The 24,365-nt window shown below is 41.7% G+C and overlaps 2 protein-coding genes across 13 annotated transcripts in view; both read left to right on the top strand.

Moving 5' to 3' along the window:
• The window catches only part of piwil2 (piwi-like RNA-mediated gene silencing 2), a 29,355-nt gene extending 22,025 nt beyond the window's left edge, over window positions 1-7,330 (top strand). For 4 of the 11 annotated variants that reach the window (XM_053610189.1, XM_053610190.1, XM_053610191.1 and 1 more), the window contains 7 exons: window positions 170-271; window positions 400-516; window positions 1,297-1,385; window positions 3,051-3,156; window positions 4,208-4,461; window positions 6,606-6,713; window positions 7,012-7,330. In XM_053610189.1, coding sequence (XP_053466164.1) covers window positions 170-271; window positions 400-516; window positions 1,297-1,385; window positions 3,051-3,156; window positions 4,208-4,461; window positions 6,606-6,713; window positions 7,012-7,168 — 933 coding nt within the window. In that variant the 3' untranslated portion in view covers window positions 7,169-7,330. The other 7 variants (XR_008384326.1, XM_053610192.1, XM_053610197.1 and 4 more) reach the window with 7 other exon arrangements.
• Window positions 7,331-11,320: 3,990 nt separating this feature from the next.
• Window positions 11,321-24,365, top strand: part of slc39a14 (solute carrier family 39 member 14) — a 32,178-nt gene continuing 19,133 nt past the window's right edge. Inside the window, exons 1-2 of one of the 2 annotated variants that reach the window (XM_053654135.1) lie at window positions 11,321-11,776; window positions 23,456-23,762. In XM_053654135.1, coding sequence (XP_053510110.1) covers window positions 23,466-23,762 — 297 coding nt within the window. In that variant the 5' untranslated portion in view covers window positions 11,321-11,776; window positions 23,456-23,465. The remainder of the gene's footprint in view (window positions 11,777-23,455; window positions 23,763-24,365) is intronic. The other variant, XM_053654134.1, reaches the window with a different exon arrangement.

Below are 24,365 nucleotides of genomic sequence, written 5' to 3' on the forward strand. Positions count from 1 at the left end.
ACTCGTCGTGTAAGCAGTGTTTAATTGAACGGTCTCGTTAATAACGGATGAAGCTTTCCGTCATGAGGGTTGTAGTGTTTCTCAGCCGATGAGGCGTTGTATATGTTTCGGTAACGGTGAGCGAGCCTCTCTTAACTGATCTGTACCGTATGATGTCTTGTATTTTCAGCCCAACGTGCAGCTGGTGGTTTGCATCGTGACCGGAAACAGAGACGACCTGTACAGCGCTATTAAAAAGCTCTGCTGCGTTCAGAGTCCGTGTCCCTCGCAGGTTAGCACGTCCTCTGTGGACATGCGCGTGTGCGAAGCGCGCACGCCATGCGTCACGTCACGTCGCGTCTCGTCTCGGGCGTCCGTCACGTCACACGATCGCGCTTACGCTCTGCTTCCTCTTCACAGGTGATCAACGTCCGCACGATCTCGCAGCCGCAGAAACTCCGCAGCATCGCGCAGAAGATCCTGCTGCAGATGAACTGCAAACTGGGAGGAGAGCTTTGGACGGTCCACGTTCCTCTGGTGATAATGCTCACGCTTAGCGTATCCGCCGAAGAAAGAGGGCGGTTCTTCGTGGGCGCGTTACGGTTATAAGGTTACGATAAACCACGTACAGTAAACCCATCCTTTGTAGACATTTCTACTCCTCTCGAGCTCGTAGTCTGTTATTTCGGGAGATCATTTTTCGCTTCTTTCTAGAAATAAACGCGTAAAACGAGCCAAACTATCCGCCGAACGAAGGAAGACTACTTCAAGCTGGAAACGAGTACAAACGGATGGAAGTATATTCGGGTTTATTGTAATCTTATAATCGGAAGTACTAGATAGGTTTGAGGATGTTCAAGGGATTTCCACTCGCTAAGACTTGTCGAGAGCTTAACGTAGGGACAGAACGGCTGAGGCTCCGATTATGATCGGCGATATTCTCCTCCTTAAACAGTGATCTGTGTAGTTCACATATGTCTGTATGTTGATGGATTTAAAGCAAGTACTGGCGTAAGTATACAGTGTAAATTATTTAAACAGTAAAACGTGCGGTTTTGTTTGCTCTTCATCCTCCGAGTCGCGCCCCTGCTCGCTATCTAACGCTACACCACGAATGGCTACGGCTTCGTTTCGTGTAGTAACGTTTCCGGTTGTTTTTTGTTTTGTTTTTTTTAGAATTTGAATAGAAGAGTTAAAGAATATGTTCGAATGACTGAAGTCCTGGAATGTCATTACGAGTCACCCGTACGAACCCCGTGCTCAGTTAAACGTAAACGGACCGTATTAACCTGACTGACACGTTCTACCTTTGCACAGAAACACTTAATGGTGATCGGCGTGGACGTCCATCACGACACCAGCAAGAAAACCCAGTCCGTGATGGGATTTGTGGCGAGTCTGAACAGGTAACACGTGCGTCGGGTCTTAGTGCTGGAAAAACACCAGATGACGATTCGCATATCACGTATCTTCACGTTACTCCGCCTCCGTATTTAAATCATGACCATTTCAATCTCCACACCCAACGTGTGCGGTTCTTCCCAAAACCGGTGCCATGATATTGGAAGCGCACAATTGTATAGAATGTCTTCCCACCCCCCTTTACTGGAACTCGAACCCCGGTCCAGAATGACGATGCCGCCGTGCACGAAGCCGCACTCTTCAGCCAAAAGTATTTGGACACCCGACCGTCACACCCATATGTTGTTCTTCACCGATCTTTTAGCACAGAGTTGTACCGAGCGTGTTTGTGTGCTGTGGCGTTCCGCTTTCCCGTCACCGGAACTAAGAAGCCCGTGAAGATCTCCACGAAGACATGGTGGAAGGTTGGAAGAGCTCGAGTGTCCTGCACAGAGCCCTGACCTCAACGCCTTTGAGATGAACTGGAACCGGAGCCTCCTCGACATCCCGACATCAGCGCCTGCCTGATCTCGACCTCAGTAACGCTCGTGTAGCGGAATGAGCACTCATCCCCACAGCCACGCCCTAAAATCTAGTGGAACAGGAAAGGGGGAATAAATCCTGACTCAAATGTTGGACATGAGGGTGTGATGGTCAGGTCAGGTGTCTACATACTTTTGGCTGTATAGTGTAGGTTTGTTGTTGTTGTTTTTTTTGTCTTTTCACGTGAGATAATGTCTAAAACTGCTCCTTAGTCACAATACGAACACGATTCCAGGTAGAATACATCAAAACCGACCGTTAAACATTAGATCAGATTGAACTTTGTCGTCGTGCAGAGTACAACTGCTGAAAAGCCCAACGCTGACCGCTTCTGATCAGTGACCCAGAGCCTTATTCATTGAGCCAGAACTATCCTGTGAGATCTCCTGATTTAACCAGTTAATAAACGTATGTATGATCTTAGTGACTTTTGTTTTCTGTTCTATCGTGACCCCGATCAGGTCGTCCGGCGAGTACTCGAAGAAGTACTGCGGTAGTTTAGGACGGAAGGAAGAAAGGAAGGAAGGATGCTCATCACACCAGAGACTAGCTACAGGGTTCGAGACATTGGGTCGAAACGGAAAAGCGTTTTCCAAGACTTGAATCATTTTTTTCATTTTATTTACCCTCTCTGGTCTGATTAGTGAGCTGACGAGATGTCAGTCGGATCATAAAAACACTGCGTAAAGACGAACGGACCGAGACGTACGTGTTTATTCTCCCCTTATAAGATTCAAAATGGCCGTCCTCATCTGTCCACCGTCCATACCGTTAATCCAAAGTGCCACTATGAACCACAAATTGTCTTCTTTTACTGTACAGGTACCGCTGGAAACGAAACCTTTTTAGGGTTAAGAATTAGATCACTCTCGTCGCCGTTCCGGCCCTCATCTTAGTTCCTGATGTTTGTAAGAATTACAAAACAGGTAGCTGGACCCTTAACTGGACTCCCGATCGATCGAGATAACATCAACACAGCGAGGCTAAACACATGATCGCTAGCGCTTCTGCATCTACAGTGATCGAATTAGCGTAATGCGCTCAAACTGTCCAGCTTCAACGTCCGGTAAGGACGCGAACCGCACATGAACTCCAAAGTCTTCCACCCCCGTGTCTGTGCCTTTCAGCCTGATGACCAAGTGGTATTCCAGAGTCACATTCCAGATGCCCAACGAGGAGATCATTAACGGCTTCCGAGTGTGCCTTCTGGCCGCCCTGCAGAAATATTACGAGGTAAAAGATTCACACACCGCGGCGTGCGTACGTGCCGTTCACCGTCGCCTGGCCCGGCCGAGCGGTTTTCACGCGCGCCTTTTATTTTCCGCTACGTGCGCCTTTTTATTTTCCGCTGCGTCAACGCAACGAGGTGTGCTTAACGCACAAAGGTCTTGAAGGTGAACCCGGTGAACTCGTGCAATCAAAATAACACCGATTTCGTTCATTCGTAAGGCTGGATGAGAGGACGGAGCGAGCTGCTAGGGATGACTTGGTCCGTGGACGTTCTACAACGTTAAACGTAACTGTAAACGGGTTCAAAACGGTGATGTCGGTCGAAGTAAACCGTAAATCGCGGCAAGTTGCTGTGGTTTAAGAGGAATAAAAACCGATTTCATTCATTTAATCACACACCTTCAGATCAAAAGCTTTTTAACATCATGAGAAACATTTCAGTCGAGTGTCCACAAACTTTTGACCAATAGAATATTATATAATAATTATTTATTAAAAATTAAATATTATATAAGAATTATATATATATATATATATATATATATATATATATATACATATACATATATATATATATATATATATATATATATATATATTAGTTAGATAGATAGATAGATATAGAGAGAGAGAAATGTCCTGAAATTTTGCATGAATTTTGTGCTACTGCAATTTGACGGTGTAAAAATGTAGATATGAATTCTGGAATATCAAACACTAAACCATTTACTTTCATTTATAATTCAAATGTAGTTTGTAAAAGCACTTGAGAGGCCTGGACTGATTTTAAGCTTAGTATTGGTATTATGGACCTCACCTTCACCTTACCACTAGGGGGCACTAAAGTGCCATTTCAGAGGCAGGACGTGCATAGTGTCAAAAATTCTCTGCTCCATTAACGCAACAAAAGAATGAACGTTTTTTTTTTTTTTTTCCCTAAGCAGTCAGAATTTAGAAGGGTGTGTCTTTTAAAATCCAGGAAATCTAACAATAAAGTTCTAGAAGCTTCAGTGAACAAGGTTATAAATATCTCCCTGATGTGAATCTCCTCCAGGTGAACCACAGCTTCCCAGAGAAGATCGTAATCTACCGTGACGGAGTTTCAGACGGTCAGCTCAAGACGGTGGAGCTTTACGAGATCCCGCAGATCCTCAAATGCTTCGAGACGTTTCCCAACTACGAGCCGAAGCTGGTCTTCATCGTCGTGCAGAAGAGGATCAACACGACCCTGTACGCATTCGGAGGCAATCGATTCGGAACACCTCCACCAGGAACCGTGCTCGATCACACCGTCACAAACGGAGAGTGGTAGGTTCCGGGCAAATCCGGCGCTGGAGTCATTACTGTCCACCTAACTATACGGCGGAGGGTTAGGGGTCCATTAAGTGTTCACAGAAGAGATGGGTCTTATAGTCTTTTTTTAATTATTTATTTTTTAATTAGTAAATCATCAGTACACTGTGGACGCGTCCCAAACCACATCCTGTTCACTATACAGGCCACGTAAACGCCAATATCAATCAACTGTGGACGTGTCCCAAATCACACATCCTGTTCACTATACAGGCCACGTGAACGCCAATATCAATCAACTGTGGACGTGTCCCAAATCACACATCCTGTTCACTATACAGGCCACGTGAACGCCAATATCAATCAACTGTGGACGTGTCCCAAATCACACATCCTGTTCACTATACAGGCCACGTGAACGCCAATATCAATCAACTGTGGACGTGTCCCAAATCTCACATCCTGTTCACTATACAGGCCACGTGAACGCCAATATCAATCAACTGTGGACGTGTCCCAAATCACACCTCCTGTTCACTATACAGGCCACGTGAACGCCAATATCAATCAACTGTGGACGTGTCCCAAATCACACATCCTGTTCACTATACAGGCCACGTGAACGCCAATATCAATCAACTGTGGACGTGTCCCAAATCACACATCCTGTTCACTATACAGGCCACTTAAACGCCAATATCAATCAACTGTGGACGTGTCCCAAATCACACATCCTGTTCACTATACAGGCCACGTAAACGCCAATATCAATCAACTGTGGACGTGTCCCAAATCACACATCCTGTTCCCAATATAGGCCACGTAAACGCCAATATCAATCAACTGTGGACGTGTCCCAAATCACACATCCTGTTCACTATACAGGCCACGTAAACGCCAATATCAATCAACTGTGGACGTGTCCCAAATCACACATCCTGTTCCCAATATAGGCCACGTAAGCACCGTCCTCAGTCCTCGTCCCAAGCCACACATCCTATTCACCGGCATATGTTACATAAACACCATCCCAATTGTCTCCACATCCGTAGTAAACTGGGGACACGTCCCAAACCGCACACCCTGTTCATTATCTTGGCTGCATAATCCTCACCATCGATCGTGGTCTTCCGATCCCCAAGTCTTAAACTTTATCTCTGAGTCGAGTCCATGCAGAGTCCTCGGCTCCTCAACAGAGCGTTCATATCCAGGACGGACGGAGGGTGATCATCTCCGAGCAGGTTATCCAGGTTCAGGGTGAAATGACCGGGTCAACAAACAGGACAGACCGGGACATGCTCTGTCTCTAACGAGTGAAACATTCATATTGTCCAGCACCACATGACCTTTCTACCACACCTGGCTTTGAAAAGCTCGTTGCTGTCGCTCGACGCTACCTCTTAGTGTCCAGCTTGAGAGGTCTGTTTTCTGTTTCCACCACGTACGCGCAAAACTGACGCGAGACTCGGATCGCTGTGCCCGCTTTAGTCAGGACAAGTGGCGTGCACGTCACTATCATGACCCATGAAACGCTACTTTGGTGACCAAATGATTTAATCGATGACTTAATGATTTGCTGACCTCCACGCACGCTTGGAGGTCAGCACCAGAGCAGAACCAGCCAGGGGAAACCCCACAGTGTAGCGCAAAACCTAGCGGACGCTAAACATAAACACCCGCTGGAACAGACGAGCCACAAACCGCCAACTCTAGCGGTAGCAGCAATTCTACGATACGTACAGTGACGAATCAAACCGTATACACATGGATGTTTCTACAAAATCGAGGGCGAGTTTCTAGACGAAGAAGGGAAACGCCTCACGCTGACTGAACCACTGAGGTTTGCTAAATATCCAGTCCGCAGCGATGTTCGTCGGTAAATTAGACATTTTAGTCGTACTTGCGTCCGACGCACTGAACGCGTCTCGGCTCTGCGGTAATTTTGCACGATCGCGAGCTCCTGCGATTATCGCGTAGTCTCCTCGATTTTACGTTCATCTCCGTGATCGTGAAATATTGGAGGGGCCGGTTAGCGCGATACCGATTAAAATCTAATTTCACAGCAAAGGAAAAAAACCTCGTCCCTGTGTGTGGCCGATGTGGTTAAAGAATCTTTAAATAATGCTGAATTTGTCGTCTTTTTTTCTTTTCTCCATCAGGGTGGATTTCTTCCTCATGGCTCACTCGATTCGTCAAGGCTGTGGCTTCCCTACGCACTACATATCCATATACAACACGGCAAACCTCACACCAGACCACCTCCAGAGGTATCTCTTGATCACTTGCGTACACACACACACACATTCATGCAGAAAATGTGTTAATAAAGATAAAAATGCTGTAGAGTACACGTTATGTAACTCGGCTACGAGTATAACGTTTAGAGTTTTAAAGATTTAAAGGAGCAGTATGTAATGTTTAAAACCCTCAGAGCAGCTGTTCCAGCTGCAGGCGGGGCTTATTTCAGGGTCGGATCCATTACGTGGCGATCTTATATACGCAGAATTATGTGATATGTAATAAGGAAGGACGTTAGCGAAATAGTTTTGACGTTTCTCCCATCAGGTTGACCTTTAAGATGTGCCACTTGTACTGGAATTGGCCCGGGACGATCCGTGTGCCGGCCCCGTGCAAGTACGCGCACAAACTGGCCTACCTGTCGGCACAGTTCCTCCACTCCGAACCCGCCATCCAGCTCTGCGACAAACTCTACTTCCTGTGAGGATTTTCATTACTTGTGTTGTTTTTGTTGTTGTTGGTTTTTTTTTTTGTTTTTTAGTTTTAAAGCTCTAAACAAGTTGTGTTCATATTAACAGTTTTCTTTTCAGATATGTTTGCGTTCATGTTATGCAGGTTTGAAATAAAACCCTGAGTTTGCACCCTTGTCTGTCTTGATGCTTTGTAAAATATCCGAGCGGCTCGGTACACACAGACGCGATCGACTCGGGTTAATGAATAAACAGTTCACAGAAAGATGGAAAATTACGTTTTAGGGAGTCATCAACCAGCGGTGTTTTCTCACCCGGAGGACACTGTGGGAAAGGTGAAGATCCGACAGTCTGATCTATACCGCGTAGTGTTCGCGCTCTAAAACGTCCGATGAAACTCATTAACGCTGTTTACAAGGAGAAAAACGAGCGAGCGGTTTAATTAACGATATCGGATTATGTGGATTCGTTAAAGGTCCTGCACGTTTGAATGTTTTTATACTCTAAACAGGTTTAAACGGAGGAATAGTGAGAGAGGAACAGTGTTGGTGGAGCCACTGACCATCAGAGGGCCTCAGTGAGCCCCAGACCGGTCGTCAGAGCATGTTAAATAATATACGCAACTTTTTTTTTTTTTTACGTTTACATTTTACACATCATTTATGAAAGAATAACATGGCCTCAATCGTTCTAGTGCAGTCCTTACTACAGCCGTGACTGTCGGAACACACACACGACCGGACTGTGAGGACCTGCATTATGTTGGTTTGTTATGTGGTGACTTGTTAAATTATTCAGATAAACACCTGAAACATTTATACACTGTAACAGGCCTGGTTTGGGGTTGCCACATTTTGAGGAATCACCCTGTCATACTGGAAATGGTGTCCGTTCAGGAGAATTCTTTAAGTTCACAGGAAATTTGACCAAACTATAATTGAATACTAGAGATAGCACCGATCTGATTCTGATCCGCAGCACGAAATGATCAGATATTGGAGAAAAAGAATTCAATCCGGTCATCCTGTAACGGGAGGTGGGGTCGGGGGAATATATATATATATATATATCAATATCGGCTGATTTAGTGCTCGGTTAAGTGCTTTATTAATCCATGCTAGAGGCTCGAAGGGAATGTGTTATAGAGTGGGCTTTAATAAATGCCTTCAGGTTGGTGCTGGATAGTAAAGTCGACCGATAGTGGAGTTTACCAATACCGCTAGCCGAGTTGGGTAGTACCTACCTGCCGATGAATTAACCGATTAGTTTTCAAATTGATACTGAATGAAAACATAACACTCGAAGTAAAATACTGCTGAACTTTTTTTTTTTTACAAAAATAAACAGTACTGACTGTACCATTAAAATGTCCTGTGCTTTTTTTTAAATTAAATAAATGAGCTATTAAAAATATTACAGTAAATAAAAGATATGCATCCAAAATGGATTAAAAAAAACACTTCAAATAACACCGCAAATTTTGCCAGTCATAGTTTCTATTTCGCCTCTAGAAGCCGCTCTCGTACCTTACGATGACAGCGGCCCCCTCTGAGCCGCCCCCAGGATGCAACCGGGAAAAACTATCGGTGTGGATCTTTAGTTATAGTTATCTGTGTCGATTCATCAGCAAAACCAGGAAGCCAGTGGAGGGAGCAGTTGCCAGATTAGTTGCAGAGGTCAGATACAGTTGCCCAACCTTGAGATGACAGGCGACTGAATGAGCACCTGAGTGGCCTCTGTGGATAGAAATGTCCAGATCCTCCTGATGTTGTGAGTTGTATTTATTACTTTTACTACTTTAGAAATGGCCGCTTCTTTAAGTAAAACACCATTTCTGTTAATGACCAGGTTTTAAAACAAGCGCTGAGATGATGCTTGATGTGTTCAAATTTTGTGTCCAGCTTGTCCTGAGGGGCATCGAACACTGAAGATTAGCAAGGACTAGAAAGAAAAATGTCCCAGCTCTGATTTTTAAATAATGTTTTTACATTTATACAAATTAGATTCAGTCTCAATACGTTACGTTACGAGCTCAGGTTGCGATGTAACGAAACATCATCTAAAACAGTGTTTCTCAGAGTGAGGGCTGGAGATCCCCAGGCTTCTGGGAAGCAACTTTAGTCATCGCAGATGAACCCACCAGTATCAAAATGCTTGTGTTTGTTATTACATTTTTAATTCAAACTTTCTGATCATGGTGGGGGATCCAGAGCCTATCCTGGGTGCACCAGATGCGAGGCAGGAATGGCACCATGCACACACACACACACACACACTCATTCACACCTAGGGGAAATATATCTTGTCAGTACATCAGTGTGTTTTTTGGGGCGTGGGAGGAAACCTGAGAACCCAGAAGAAACCTGAGAACCCAGAGGAAACTTGTCTGGACACGGGAAACTCCACACAGACAGTAACCTGAGCGCAGGAGCGTGGAGCGTGACAACAACCGAACCTCAATAACACCAAAAACATGTCCTTTAAATAATGTCAGCTTGAATGTAAAGTGTTCTGTCAGTGGACAGCTCAGGAATAATAATAATAATAATGATTATAATTGAAAAAGCTCTATGGTTGTAATAAATAAACACAATTACAATGTAGACATATCACGAATGTTTATTACATTTATACTGAGGCGACTGCGAAAACTCTCCATTATACCAATTATTAAGACCTGAAACCTAGCTACAGAACCTAGCGAGCTAACTCTTATTTATGAACAAAATCTCAGGTGTTAAAGGTGTTAAAGAGTATGATGTACAATTTTACACTCCTTTCGAACCGTCTCACTAGCTGGTCACTAATGTTACTGATATTAGGATATTACTGGATGGATTTCATATTGTAATAATTAAAATGACTATTTTAATAAGAGTAGAGACCTTGCTACGCCATTTTAGTAGCTTATTGGGGATCAAAACTTTGTAAAGAGATTGTTTTAATGGTTAGAATGACACATACATTTTGAGCAGCTTTACCACCTGAACTAGAGCTTAAGTATTTTTTTTTTTTTTTTGCACGTGTAATTAATAATTTACTTTTTAAAAATTATTCAGAAAAACGTTCATACAGAGTGGGTGAGATCGGGTTGCCAGATTGCGAGGAATCTCACTTTAAAGCTAGGAATTGCAGACATCCTGAACCCTTCACAAGAAACCTGTCTAAACTATAACTAAAGACTGTGATACACTGCATTAAACACGAATGTTAAGTGTTGACGTTTATAAGTGTCGCATTATAAATGTGTAATCTATAAATCAGGATGCTTGTACAACAAAACCATTTTTCTTTGCACAACAAAGAGGCATTGGTTAGCCTGATGGCCTCATTGCATCAGGATCAATCCTAAACTCAGGTTACAGAAATTAACCGACCCTAGCGTCCAAAAATGTACGATTTAACTCTCAAAACCAGTTCAAACACAAGAAAACACACTTTTACCTTAAAGGTTGTGAGCGCTATAGCCGTGTAGCTAACTATGACAAAATATTAGCACTTGTCATGCTAAAATGAAGCACAGTAGGATAAAGAAGGTTAATATTTCGATGTGCTGTTATAGAAAATTAATCAAGTTTGGTGTGGTAACAATAGCTCTGCTTCATACAACACGATACGGAGTGTTTTATTTCTTGCATATGCTTATATATATACACACGTTTATGGGCGATTCCTCAGTTTCTGTAGCCTACTTTTAACAAAGTGTACTTTTCTCAATTGTTCAGTTTAATCATTTGTCTAGTAACTCGGTTTGAAAGTGAACGGATTTGCATCACAGGAGATTTTATTTTTTACAGAAACAATGTAATTTCCATCAATCGTCGTCATCTCTTTTAGTAGGAATTAATTTAACATAGTAACATTAGATAGATAGATAGCTAGATAGATAGATACGTAATATATATATCTATCTATCTTGATAGATATCCCTGCTGGGGAAAAAAAACAGTAATGGTTTTTGTAATGGTTTTAATGGTTATAATGGCAATTGTATTGGTTTTAATGGCAACTATAATGGTCCTTGTGGGTCTCTATTGGGAATGTGTTGGGTTCCATTGGTGGTATGTTTATGTCTAGTCGAAACTAATATAAACCACTAAATCCTAATAGAATATGACCTAAACACAATACATTTGTTAATGTTTTTAAATGGTGTTTGTAGTGGAAACGATTAGAATTTCTGTAATGGTTTTTGTTGTTCTATTTTCTTATTTAAATCTATCTATCTATCTACAGTATTTCTCTCTCTCGCACACACACACACACAGAGAGAGAGAGAGAGATTTAGATACGATATTATATGGTAAAACTGTTCACATCTATTTAAATTTAAACGGCTTCAAACTAGCTGGTCGTTGTTTATTTATTTACTATCTGGCAACCCTACACCTCCTATACCGGATGGCGGCGTGTAGAGATGACGTCATCCAAAAGAGGCGAACCGCGCTTTAAAGCGCACTGCGCATGCGTCTCCTTGTCTACATGCTCAGCTGCTCTGTGTGTGTGGGTGAATGAGTCGAGGTGGCAGCTAAAGAGCCAAAACACACACTCTGACGCTTTAGAACCGGCTCCGTTAAACCCGGGATCACTTCACGAACCCTTTAAAAATCACCAGAGGGTTGGTAAGTAAATAATAATAATCCGAATCAGCTCACCTGTACTGGTTTATTTAGCTCATGGCTGATCACGCTTAGAATAATGAGAATAATGCTTGGTTTATAAATCTATAGGAATGATCTATAGTATCATGTTCTATAACCTTTTACTTTGGGTTAAAGAGTATTAAAAGTGTGAGTATTGATGGAATTGAAAGTCTGATTAGATAATAAAGCTATAACCTGTGCTATGAGCTATGATGCTCAGTGATGCTGACCTGGATGTTGTTCATAACCTTATTTGAACCTTTCACTCTCTAAACGTCTTGAAAATGTCATTCAGGAGGAAGTGTCCTTCATTTATCTTCCAAAAGATTGAGATTATAGGCTATCACTTTTACTTATGCACATTGTCCTTCACTTTAGGTGAGGACGAAAAACAATCAATATTCATTATACATCTGTTTAATCATTTCCCTTCTTTAGTGGCTGTTGTGTGGCTTTATGTTGAACTAGAACCGGATTAGTTTTGCACATGGATTTGGAGTAATGTGTAGTGTAGTGTAATGTAATTATTACGCATTGAGGGTCTCAAGGGATTTTTAATCCCACTTCGGATTCTGTAATCTCCGTCATTTTCGTATGGATTGAATGTGCTGGGATCTGGAACGATTACTCCGTATGATATCTTCTGTAAACTGACCTGGAGAGGTTTCCCCTTAGTTGATGATCACGTCTGTATCGACTTCCTGGACTATTAAGACACTTCAGGAACACTGTCTGTCGTCTCCTGACGAATCGAAACGAACCCGAGTCGAGCTTAAAACGCAGAACAATGAACTTCGTCGATTAATATTCGCTACCTGCAACCGAAATATATAAAAGTAAAGTTTAGTGCAGCGTTTGAAGATCAGAATTAGGTGTAAGAGTGGACAGTGGATTAGGGTTAGAGTTAGGATTAGGATTAGGGTTAGAGTTAGGATTAGGATTAGGGTTAGGGTTAGGTTTCCCGGTCCAGGGTCGGATCGGGGCACAGAATGATCCCTGTGAAGTAGTCCGATTTAATCTTAAGAAATGGATTATATTTGTATAGACGTCCGTCATCCAGTCTCGCTGTCCGTAACGCCGGGTCCGAGCCTGGACCTACCGAACTATTCAACACACAAGGGATGTTCATACCACGAATAAGGCTTCTCTATCTTTATACAAATATAACGAAACCCCTTCTTCTTTTTACATCAAGATGCTGGTATACACTTGTTCTCTTTAAACACAGCCATATATTAACCTTATCATTAAAAATTTATATATATATATATATATATATATATATATATATATATATATATATATATATATATATATATATATATATATATCTTTTTAACCTTTCAACTCTAATAGAGATGAAAAACACTCAACAAATCATAGTCACTATAGTGGCAGATCTCAAAAAAAAGAAACCGGGGCATTTCTTTTGACCCGTGACCTCCACTTACTCGTGTTATAAAATCTGTTTGAATGGTGATGTATATTCATGAGGCTGAAACTAGTTTTCTGAGAGTATTCCTTTGTAACGTGTGACCGTGGTTTTAAAAAAAAAAAAAAAAAAAAAAAAAAAAAAGGAAATTCTTGTCTAAAATTTCGAGAAATCGGATTAGCTTGACCGTATTAATATAGGTAGAAACTTTATAAACTTTTAACACAATATAAAAAAATTAATACAGTGAAAAATTGATTGTTTTTTTTTTTAAACTAAGTTCTGCTGATGTTCAGGACATTTCCAGATGTTATATACAAGCAAAAAACCCCAAAGCAAAACTGTGGCCCTGCTGCTGTTCTACAGACAAAGCCATATATCTCACATCACGATGTAATGCATGATGTGTAATAGAAATACCATCAGATATCACGATATGCGCTGTTTTTTTTTTTTTTTTTTTTTTTTTTTTTTTTTCTTTTTTCATTTCCGCTGTGTCTCCAGCACTCGTTTGTTTGACATCCAAACCAATCATCAAGCGTGTACTATAAAGCACAGCCGCGTTCCAGATAACGAGGTGCGTTAATAAACATCAGTGTTTTGCGTTTGGCGATGCGCCATATTTCTTCCGTTAAAAATCATGCGCCAAAACTATCCGCTCAGTGAAAAGCCGTTAATCCACCGACGTGAGATGAGATTATGTGTTGTATTATATTATATTATATTATATTTTCCAAGATGGCGCTTCATCTTGCTAAATTTTAATCTGCTGCTTTTTCTCCTTCCGTCGTACAAAATCGTTAAGATTCGTATAAACGGTTTTGTTGCTTTACATTTACGTTACAAGTTCATTTCACTGCTGCAAGGGGTTCCTCATGGGTCGGTTCTAGGCCTGTTATCTTTCTCGACTTTATTTTGTTCGCTGCTTTTTACGGCGATGAGGTTCGGATCTGTGTTTTGTTACAAGTTTCGTTACTTCTGGAAGCGGTCGATCGTTTATTCCTCGTTGTAACGTGTAGCTTCGTCGCTATAAATATACATGGTTTCGCTTTTTTTTTTTGTAGTTTCGTTTTCACTCGTTTTCAGTGTCGTATGATTAATTAGTGTGGATGTTTTTGGTAGCAAGGTAAATACGCTGGTGTGTATTATTTGTATTGAAAATGTCTTCTGAGGATGGTAATATTTTTGACATGTAACCCTTCAGCATAGTGGCTTGGTGGCTTGTAATATAAGACCTCACTGTTCTGGCTGAGCAAGAGATTTCCATTACTCTGTGCCTTCCTGTTTTCTGATGGACCTTTTAACCTCGGAAATCCGTACTCCCGTGAGGCTCGGTTACCCGAGTCCCATTTTGCTTTTCCTCTTCCTAGTTCCGCGATCTCCTGTAAAACAAGCGCTGTACTCATTCCTCGATTTGAGTCACGGCTCCTTCCTGGTTACAAGACGACGACTGTTAAAACACGTTCGCGGCACAGCTCACACCCGCAAAACTCCATGAAAGAGATCCGGAAACGATAAAACGTTGACTAATGCTCGAAATCTTCCAGTAATGCAGCTCGGCCATTGCAGCGCATCAGCTACCACACACGCTAACGCTTCCTCCTTTTATAGGGTGCTATTACTTTTGTCCTAATTGAATGGCTAGTCATATTACTTGTCCTAATTCATGGATTTGTTCTGGATTGTTTTTTTTCTTTCAAGTCGTTTAATATGAACCGATTTGAATTCACGAAAGTCCCATAAAATCGAAATGGTCTGACTTCACGTTAGAGAGTCTCCTGATACGTAAAATTTACCCGGGAGATATCTCGGGCACTTTTGTAGGACACGTACACGCGTGGTTTTAAATGGTTTTAAAATGAGGCCTAACGTACGGAGCGCGATTATAAACGTTAGAAACGGTTCGCCGTCGTTCACGTTCGGCTTGTCCCGGATCGCGTCGGGAGGTTTTCGGACGTTTCGCGCTCATGTGAGACGCGAAGGGACAAAGTGCGACCGCGATTCTTCACTGTCCGTCCCCATCGGCGGCTTAGTGACTCAGTCGTGCGGTGTATCGACTTAATCATTACCACCAGCACGACTCTGTTATTATACACCATGCATCATGGGGGTAAAGTGCTCATTTTTAACAGTACAGTGTGTTTGTTTAATAGCAGGTTAGCGCTTATGTAATTACTGTTTTCTCTCACGCGGAGTTCTTATAAAGCCCTTTGGCTACCGAGCATCGTCGCATCGGGACTGCAGGAGGGGGCACTTACTTTTTACCGTGCGTGCTTGGAGGGTAAGTGAAAGATTTCTCGCTCCGATACGCTAGATATTGACGACGTGTTGCGACTTTAAAACCCTGATTTAACTGTGGAACTTTTTAATCACGGTTTCTGAATCGGTTCTATAACAGGTAAAGTTAGATACTGGTGATTGACACATTATTGACCAAATTGATAAAAGATCTTGATTTAAAAAATACTTATTACGGTGTTTGTGTTTGTTTGTTTGTTTGTTTGTTTTTTTACTGGAAAATAGCAAGTAGTGAATATTCCTGTTGGGGGCGGGGATAACACACAGCTTGATATACTTCCATCCATCCATCTTCTATACCGCTTACTCCTTTTCAGGGTCACGGGGAAACCTGGAGCCTATCCCAGGGAGCATGGGGCACAAGGCGGGGTACACCCTGGACAGGGTGCCAATACTTAAAATACTTGTAACTTATTTAAATGCGTATCCATATTCGAAAACATTTGCATGAAATATGAATATATGAATCGTTTTGATTCTGTCTAAAAAGTAAACGGATCGTCCATGGAGGGTGGGTGGGGGGGCGGGGGGGGGCGGGAATGTATGCGTTATTTTCCTAACGCATACATTCCACGGGCAAAGTCACCGAGATGACTCCCCCCTCCCCCCTTCCCCCTTCCCCCGTCTGACGTTCGATGTGAACATTGACCTCTTATCTCTATAAACCGATGTATCGTTCTTCTGCCACACCGATTGGCTGATTGGGTGTTCCTAATGAAGTGGATGCCGAGTGAGTGTTTGAACCGTGTCCCAGAAGGTAAGGAGACCAGTCTTCAGCGTCCTTTCCTTCGCATCGGCTCGGCCACACGCTGTAATTAGAGATCAGGCACACTTCCGAGTCCCGAGTCCTGCTCGGTGTCGACGTTTGAGCTCTCGGCTCTCGGGATTCCAGCTCGCTTTCGGAACGAGGCTTTCTACTTTTAGCCGCGTATCTCGCGGGGTCGGGTCGTTCCTCTCGAGTTCCTAATAACCTTGAGCAGAGAGGCTTTGGTATTGTTTAGGCGCCGAGGCGCTGGTGTGGGCTGAAACGCTGACTCGGAGAGTTTTAAAACTCCTGTCAGGATTTTAGGACGTTATTGATGTCACTGTAATCAGATTATAATCTTTCATCTTTATCACCACCACCACACACTGTCCCCCTCCACCCCCACACGCCCCTCCACCCCCCTCCACCCCTCGTTTTGTTTACTTTCTGATTTCTATTTTTTCTATTCTAACCGACCCCCACCCCTCCCTCACTCTTCCTGTGTATTTGTCTTTCTCACTCTCTTTCCTGACGCACAGCCTTTCACACACACTCACACACTCGCGTGCGTGCGCACACACACACACACACTTTTGGCAGCATTGCTAAACAGGGCAGGTCTAATGTCTGCATGCCTCAGGTTGAGCACCGTGCACACTGCGTGCCTTTATTCATCACACACTCGTCTCTTTCTTTCTTTCACCTTTTCACGGTTTGTTCCTCACTTGATTGTGTTTGTTGTTCCTGGCTCTGTACAATTCCTGTACAAAAGAAATAATAAAAAATACATGTATCTCTCTATCTAAATTACTCTCTCTCTCTTTATCTCTCTATCTAGCTATCTCTCTCTCTCTCTCTATCTCTCTATCTAGCTATCTCTCTCTCTCTCTCTATCTCTCTATCTAGCTATCTCTCTCTCTATCTAGCTATCTCTCTCTCTATCTCTCTCTCTATCTAGCTATCTCTCTCTCTATCTCTCTCTCTATCTAGCTATCTCTCTCTCTTTATCTCTCTCTCTATCTAGCTATCTCTCTATCTCTCTCTCTCTATCTAGCTATCTCTCTATCTCTCTCTATCTAGCTATCTCTCTATCTCTCTCTATCTAGCTATCTCTCTATCTCTCTCTCTATCTAGCTGTCTCTCTCTCTCTATCTCTCTCTATCTAGCTATCTCTCTCTCTCTATCTAGCTATCTCTATCTCTCTCTCTATCTAGCTATCTCTCTCTCTCTATCTAGCTATCTCTCTCTCTCTCTCTATCTAGCTATCTCTCTCTCTCTATCTAGCTATCTCTCTCTCTCTCTATCTAGCTATCTCTCTCTCTCTATCTAGCTATCTCTCTCTCTCTCTCTATCTAGCTATCTCTCTCTCTCAATCTCTCTCTATCTAGCTATCTCTATCTCTCTCTATCTAGCTATCTCTCTCTCTCTATCTCTCTCTATCTAGCTATCTCTCTCTCTAGCTATCTCTCTCTCTATCTAGCTATCTCTCTATCTCTCTCTCTCTCTATCTATCTATCTCTCTCTCTCTCTATCTAGCTATCTCTCTATCTCTCTCTCTCTATCTAGCTATCTCTCTATCTCTCTCTCTCTATCTAGCTATCTCTCTATCTCTCTCTCTCTATCTAGCTATCTCTCTATCTCTCTCTCTCTATCTAGCTATCTCTCTCTCTATCTCTCTCTATCTAGCTATCTCTCTATCTCTCTCTCTATCTAGCTATCTCTCTATCTCTCTCTCTCTATCTAGCTATCTCTCTCTCTATCTCTCTCTATCTAGCTATCACTCTATCTCTCTCTCTCTATCTAGCTATCTCTCTCTCTCTATCTAGCTATCTCTCTATCTATCTCTCTCTATCTAGCTATCTCTCTCTCTAGCTATCTCTCTCTCTATCTAGCTATCTCTCTATCTCTCTCTCTCTCTATCTATCTATCTCTCTCTCTCTCTATCTAGCTATCTCTCTATCTCTCTCTCTATCTAGCTATCTCTCTATCTCTCTCTCTCTATCTAGCTATCTCTCTATCTCTCTCTCTCTATCTAGCTATCTCTCTATCTCTCTCTCTCTATCTAGCTATCTCTCTCTCTATCTCTCTCTATCTATCTCTCTCTCTATCTCTCTCTCTATCTAGCTATCTCTCTATCTCTCTCTCTCTATCTAGCTATCTCTCTCTCTATCTCTCTCTATCTAGCTATCACTCTATCTCTCTCTCTCTATCTAGCTATCTCTCTCTCTCTATCTAGCTATCTCTCTATCTCTCTCTCTCTATCTAGCTATCTCTCTATCTCTCTCTCTCTATCTAGCTATCTCTCTATCTCTCTCTCTCTATCTAGCTATCTCTCTCTCTATCTCTCTCTATCTAGCTATCTCTCTCTCTATCTCTCTCTATCTAGCTATCTCTCTATCTCTCTCTCTATCTAGCTATCTCTCTCTCTATCTCTCTCTATCTAGCTATCTCTCTATCTCTCTCTATCTAGCTATCTCTCTATCTCTCTCTCTATCTAGCTATCTCTCTCTCTCTATCTCTCTCTATCTAGCTATCTCTCTCTCTCTCTATCTAGCTATCTCTCTCTCTCTCTATCTAGCTATCTCTCTCTCTATCTCTCTATCTAGCTATCTCTCTCTCTCTATCTAGCTATCTCTCTCTCTATCTATCTATCTAGCTATCTCTCTCTCTCTATCTAGCTGTCTCTCTCTATCTATCTAGCTATCTCTCTCTATCTATCTATCTATCTATCTATCTAGCCCTCTCTCTCTCTCTCTCTCTCTCTCTCTATCTATCTATCTCTCTCTCAATCTATCTCTATCTAGCCATGTATCTCTCTATCTATCTCTATTTAGCCCTCTCTCTCTCTCTCTCTCTCTCTCTATATATATATATATATATAATATATATATATATATATATATATATATATATATATATATATATATATATATATATATATAAAAAATATCTCTCTCTCTCTCTCTCTCTCTCTCTCTCTCTCTCTCTCTCTCTCTAAAAACGCACAGTAGGATGTCACGGAACTAAAAAATAATCGGATCCTTTTCCTTCCTCGGCACATATTTTGGTGTCGCTCCTACCCTCCCCCACCCCCCCCCCCGGCCAGCATCAGACGCAGGAAGGGGGTGTGGCCTAAAGTTGCAAGGAAGATATTGTGGATCAGAAAGGGTTCACTTGATAATCATACAGTAAAATGGTTCACACTTGGCTTGCAGGTTGATTTTTATGACCAAATAGTGCTAGTCAGATCAGTTCAGTAAGTAAATCAAACAGAAAAAAAAGAGTATTTATTTTATATAACTTTAATAACTTTGGGACAATGTGGAACAGTTTCCTGTCTATTTCCAGTCTCTCGCTTTCATGCACTTTCATTGTACATTTCTCATGAATTACTCTGGAATATTGGTTAGAGTCTATTCAAATCTAATCATGTGTACTTACACGTCAGCCTCAAAATGAGAATGTTAACTACGTCTGGTAAATGATTAGGAAATGTTGGCACAATGACCAATATTAAAGATATTTCCAGTATACGTGACACTCTACGAATCCCACAAACGACCGATTTCCCAATCAGACGTGAAGTCTTTGTTCCCTGTGGGTACTGAGTTGCCTGGTACTGAATTCCCCACTCGAGAAACAAGCAGAAAGAATCCAGCGTCATAGCGGGGTCGCGTCCCTGTAGACCCGGCGTCTCCAAGCAGCGTTTCCTCCCAGGATCAGGCTGGAAAACAGTGATTACCTCCAGCTTTTCAGCTCTTCTTCTTCTTCTTCTTTCTATTCCTGGAATGGTTTTCCTAACTCGTTTATACTAGGTCAAGATCAAGCGTTTTTTAATTCGCCCAGATGTCAATGAGAACATCATCGTGTCCAGTGCCCTCCACTAATATTGGCACCCTTATATGGTAAATCTGAGCAAAGAAGGCTGTGCAAAATTGTCTTTATTGTTTAATCTTTTGTTAAAAAAGTAAATAAATACTCTGCTCTCATGGATATCAAACAATTGCAAACACGGCACAGGTTTATAAAAAATAATAAATAAAACTTTGTTCATATAGGTGTCCAACAATTATTGGCACCCCTATGAATTCATACGAGTGAAGTATATTCCCATTGATATTTTAAATTGTTTAACCATGACTTCCTGTTTCACAGGGGTATAAATATGAAGTAACACACACGCCAAATTCCCTTAGTCATTTATAACGATGGGTAAGAGCGAAGAATATAGCTGTGATGTGCGGCAAAAGGTTGTTGAGCTTCACAAAATGGGGCGTGTCTATAAGAAAATAGCACAAGCGTTGAAAATGGCCATTTCCACCATCAGGGCAATAATGAAGAAGTTCCAGTCGACTGGAAATGTTATGAATCCACCTGGAATTGGACGTGTGTCTGTATCGTCTCAACGCACTGTGAAGAGGACGGTTCGAGTGACCAAAAAATCTCCAAGGATCACAGCTGGAGAACTGCAGATGTTAGTTGTGTCTTGGGGTCAGAAAGTCTCCAAAACTACAATCTGAAGTCACCTACATCACCACAAGCTGTTTGGAAGGGTTTCAGGAAAAAAGCCTCTACTCTCATCCAAAAACAAACTCGAGCGTCTTCAGTGTGCAGACACTACTGGAACTTCAAATGGGATCGGGTTCTACGGTCAGATGAAACCAGAATAGAGCTTTTTGGTAATAAACACCAGAGGTGGTTTTGGAGCACACAGAGAGGTAGCCATATGGAAAAGTACCTCATGTCCACGGTTAAATATGGAGGTGGATCTTTAATGTTTTGGGACTGTTTTTCTGCCAGAGGACCTGGACATTTTGTTAGGATACATGGCATCATGGACTCTATCAAATATCAACAGATATTAAATGAAAACCTGACTGCCTCTGCCAGAAAGCTTCAAATGGGCTGTGGTTGGATCTTCCAGCAGGACGATGATCCAAAACATCATCAAAATCAACACAAAAATGGTTTACTGACCACAAAATCAAGGTCCTGCCATGACCCTCCCAGTCCCCTGACCCGAACCCCATAGAAAACCTGTGGGGTGAACTGAAGAGGAGAGTCCACCAGCGTGGACCTCGAAATGTGAAGGATCTGGAGAGGTTCTGTATGGAGGAACGCTCTCAGATCCCTCACCATGTATTCTCCAACCTCATCAGGCGTTATAGGAGAAGACTCGTAGCTGTTATCTTGGCAAAGGGAGGTAGCGCAAAGTATTGACTAAAAGGGTGCCAATAACTGTTGCACACCTGTATTTGACAAAGAGAGATTTTTTTTTGACAAACCCATGTTTGATATCTATGGGAGTAAGCTAATTACCCCTCCTGTTCTTGTGAATCAGCTCATTCCGTCTTCGTAAGTAGGCCTGAACGATATGATGGAGATATCACGGACGTATTGTGATCAATTATGGCACGATACATTTCTCTCAGATATCATGCGATCTTTTTGACCGTTTTTAAAATAAATTGAGTTACGAACTGATTGGAAGGAGCGAGCGTGGTGTTACAATAAGTCGAGTCAAGTCAAGTCGCACATTTAAAAGACAGAAAGTCGAGGCCAAAAAAAATATACACATCGTCTTCAGGTGTGAAATGAGCCATGAAATAAACTGCGAATAAAAAGAAGAATTAAAAATAAAAATATGAAAACAAATTGCAAATAAAAGTATTAAGACAAAACCACAGAGAAAAATATATTATTTCAATATAAATATTTGTATTTATTTGTATGAATAAGATGTATTTAATGATTTCATTTCATTCGTAATAAAAGGAGCTTTGAACAGTATTTATTTATTTATTTATTTATTTATTTATTTACAACTACAGTATCACTGGAAGTTTGGGAGCAAGCCTGTATAGTCATGAATATCATGTATTGTAAAAATTCCTTTTCAGATTTAAAAATGATTTTTATATATCTATCTATCTCCCAGTGTAAATTCCCATGAGCGCTGATCAGGAATCTGATATGGTTGAAAACCTGGAGAAGCAAACATCTCCAGCATGAGCACTCCTGTTGTGAGAAATGTTTGGGATGGCGATGATATGATCCTGAAACACATCCCTGTATGTGTGTGCGTGCGTGTGTGTGTGTGTGTGTGTGTTTAGTGAGTAATATAATGCTGACACGTACAGTGTGAGCACTAAACACCTGCCGGGTTTCAGCCCTGAGGTGTAGCACTGGCTTTACCGGACCAGTCTGCGGCGTGCACTCGAGCAGACGAAACGCACGAATTGGAAGTCGTGTAGGACTCGTCTGACTTTGAAGCGCGTTTGTTCGCACTGTTCGGGTTTTAACATCCTCGGGCAGCGCTACGCTGTTTAGTGCAGCTGTCTAAGGAGGCAAATGATAATGTAGCACCAGAAAGAATTGTAGAATTTTTTTTTTATTTTTACTTATTTATTTATTTTATCCACAATTTAATTTGAAACATGTATAGACGCTTAACTTTCTCAAAAAGGAATATTTAATACTTTTCAATCCGTTTTAAAATGTCTCCTGTTTAATTGTGCTTATTAGGGCTGGGCGATATGACACAAATATCGTATCACGATACTTGAGGACATTAACAAATTATAAAATCGTGATACACATCGTGTATCGTAGAAATGGAAAAGTATTAAAAACAGTATTAAAATAAAACCAAAAAATAAAAGACAGAATTTGACGAGTTTTACTTTTCTCTAATGCTTTTCTTCTCTTAAATAAGGTTTTTTTTTTTGTTTTTTTTTTTTGAATACATAAAATCAATGACATCTGTTTGGTACCATTTAATTTGTAATTAATAAAAACGCAAAAAATAAATAAATAAATAAATATATATATATATATATATATATAGCCATACCAATGATATCTCTGAAAAGTGTATTGCGTAATCGTTTCACGATATCAATATATTGCCCAGCCCTAGTGCTTATTTATTTATTTATTTATTTATTTATTTATTTATTTATTTAATTAATGTTATTTGTATGTCTGTTGTTAAATGTCCTGTTCTTTTTATAAATAACCTTGTTCCTCCCATGAATATAGTCCTTGATGCGAGCATGGCGTTAAAACTTGAGCAGCTTTTTTATTTTGAATTGGAGAAAGAAAAAGGAGAGCGGGGAACCCCCCCCCCCAAAAAAAAAAAAAACAACCTCAGTGACGTCTCGACATCTTTTTGTCTCTGCAGATCCTGAGTCATGACCCAGACCTCAGCCAATGGCTGCACCCAGCTGACCTTGACCTTTGCCCTCATCCTGTCCCTTGGCCTGTTATGTTGGCCCTTGGGAGAGGTCAGAGGTCAGACGGAGCTCCGTCCTGCTCAGATGCTGCAGGATCTCCTGAGCCGGTATGGAGAAAACGGGACCATCTCGGTGCCGCAGCTCCGGTTGCTCCTCGTGCGCCTCGGCACGGAGCAGAGCGGAGAAAACGCACCAGACACGACGGCCACGACGTCGACATCCATGACCGCGACTTCCATGACCAACCACTCGACGGTGAGCGATTCTCAATACCGGATTCACACACGAGCGCATGTCCGAGGTCTGAATTGTGCTCCGTGACCGTTTTTAATGTCTGCGAGTGGAATGTGTGGAATGTTTCGCGTAGTTTACCGCCACTTCTTCAAATTCCTTTCTTCACGTTATAATTTATAGTTTATAGTTATGTTTCGACAGCGCCTTTCAGTTTATACTGAAAACATCACCTTGACACGTTTTGCGCCGTGTCTTACTCCCCGATACGTTAGGAGCTGGTTTCCTGACTGAGTATTTATAGCTAAAACATAGTGAGGATGGAGATGATTCCGTGGCACGAATGCTTAATAAACTGAGTGTGAAAACATAGAGAGATGTACTGATCCGGGATTAATCATGAGAACGATTAGTATTAATGTAAAGGCAGTATAACCGGTACACGTTAAAGAGAAGGTATTAAAGAGAGGTATCCACGTGTAAGGAAGTAACCACGTTTACCAGTTTCCGCTTCCCCTCGTAGGAAAATAATCAACAATGCCTCTTTATGAAGGAAAGACACGTCGTACTTTGTATTTTAGCTCATGGTTATGTTTAATCTCGTGGAACCTGAACCAAACTTGTGAT

This window comes from Ictalurus furcatus, chromosome 22, assembly GCF_023375685.1.
Source record: "Ictalurus furcatus strain D&B chromosome 22, Billie_1.0, whole genome shotgun sequence".
NCBI classification, from domain to species: Eukaryota; Metazoa; Chordata; class Actinopteri; order Siluriformes; family Ictaluridae; genus Ictalurus; species Ictalurus furcatus.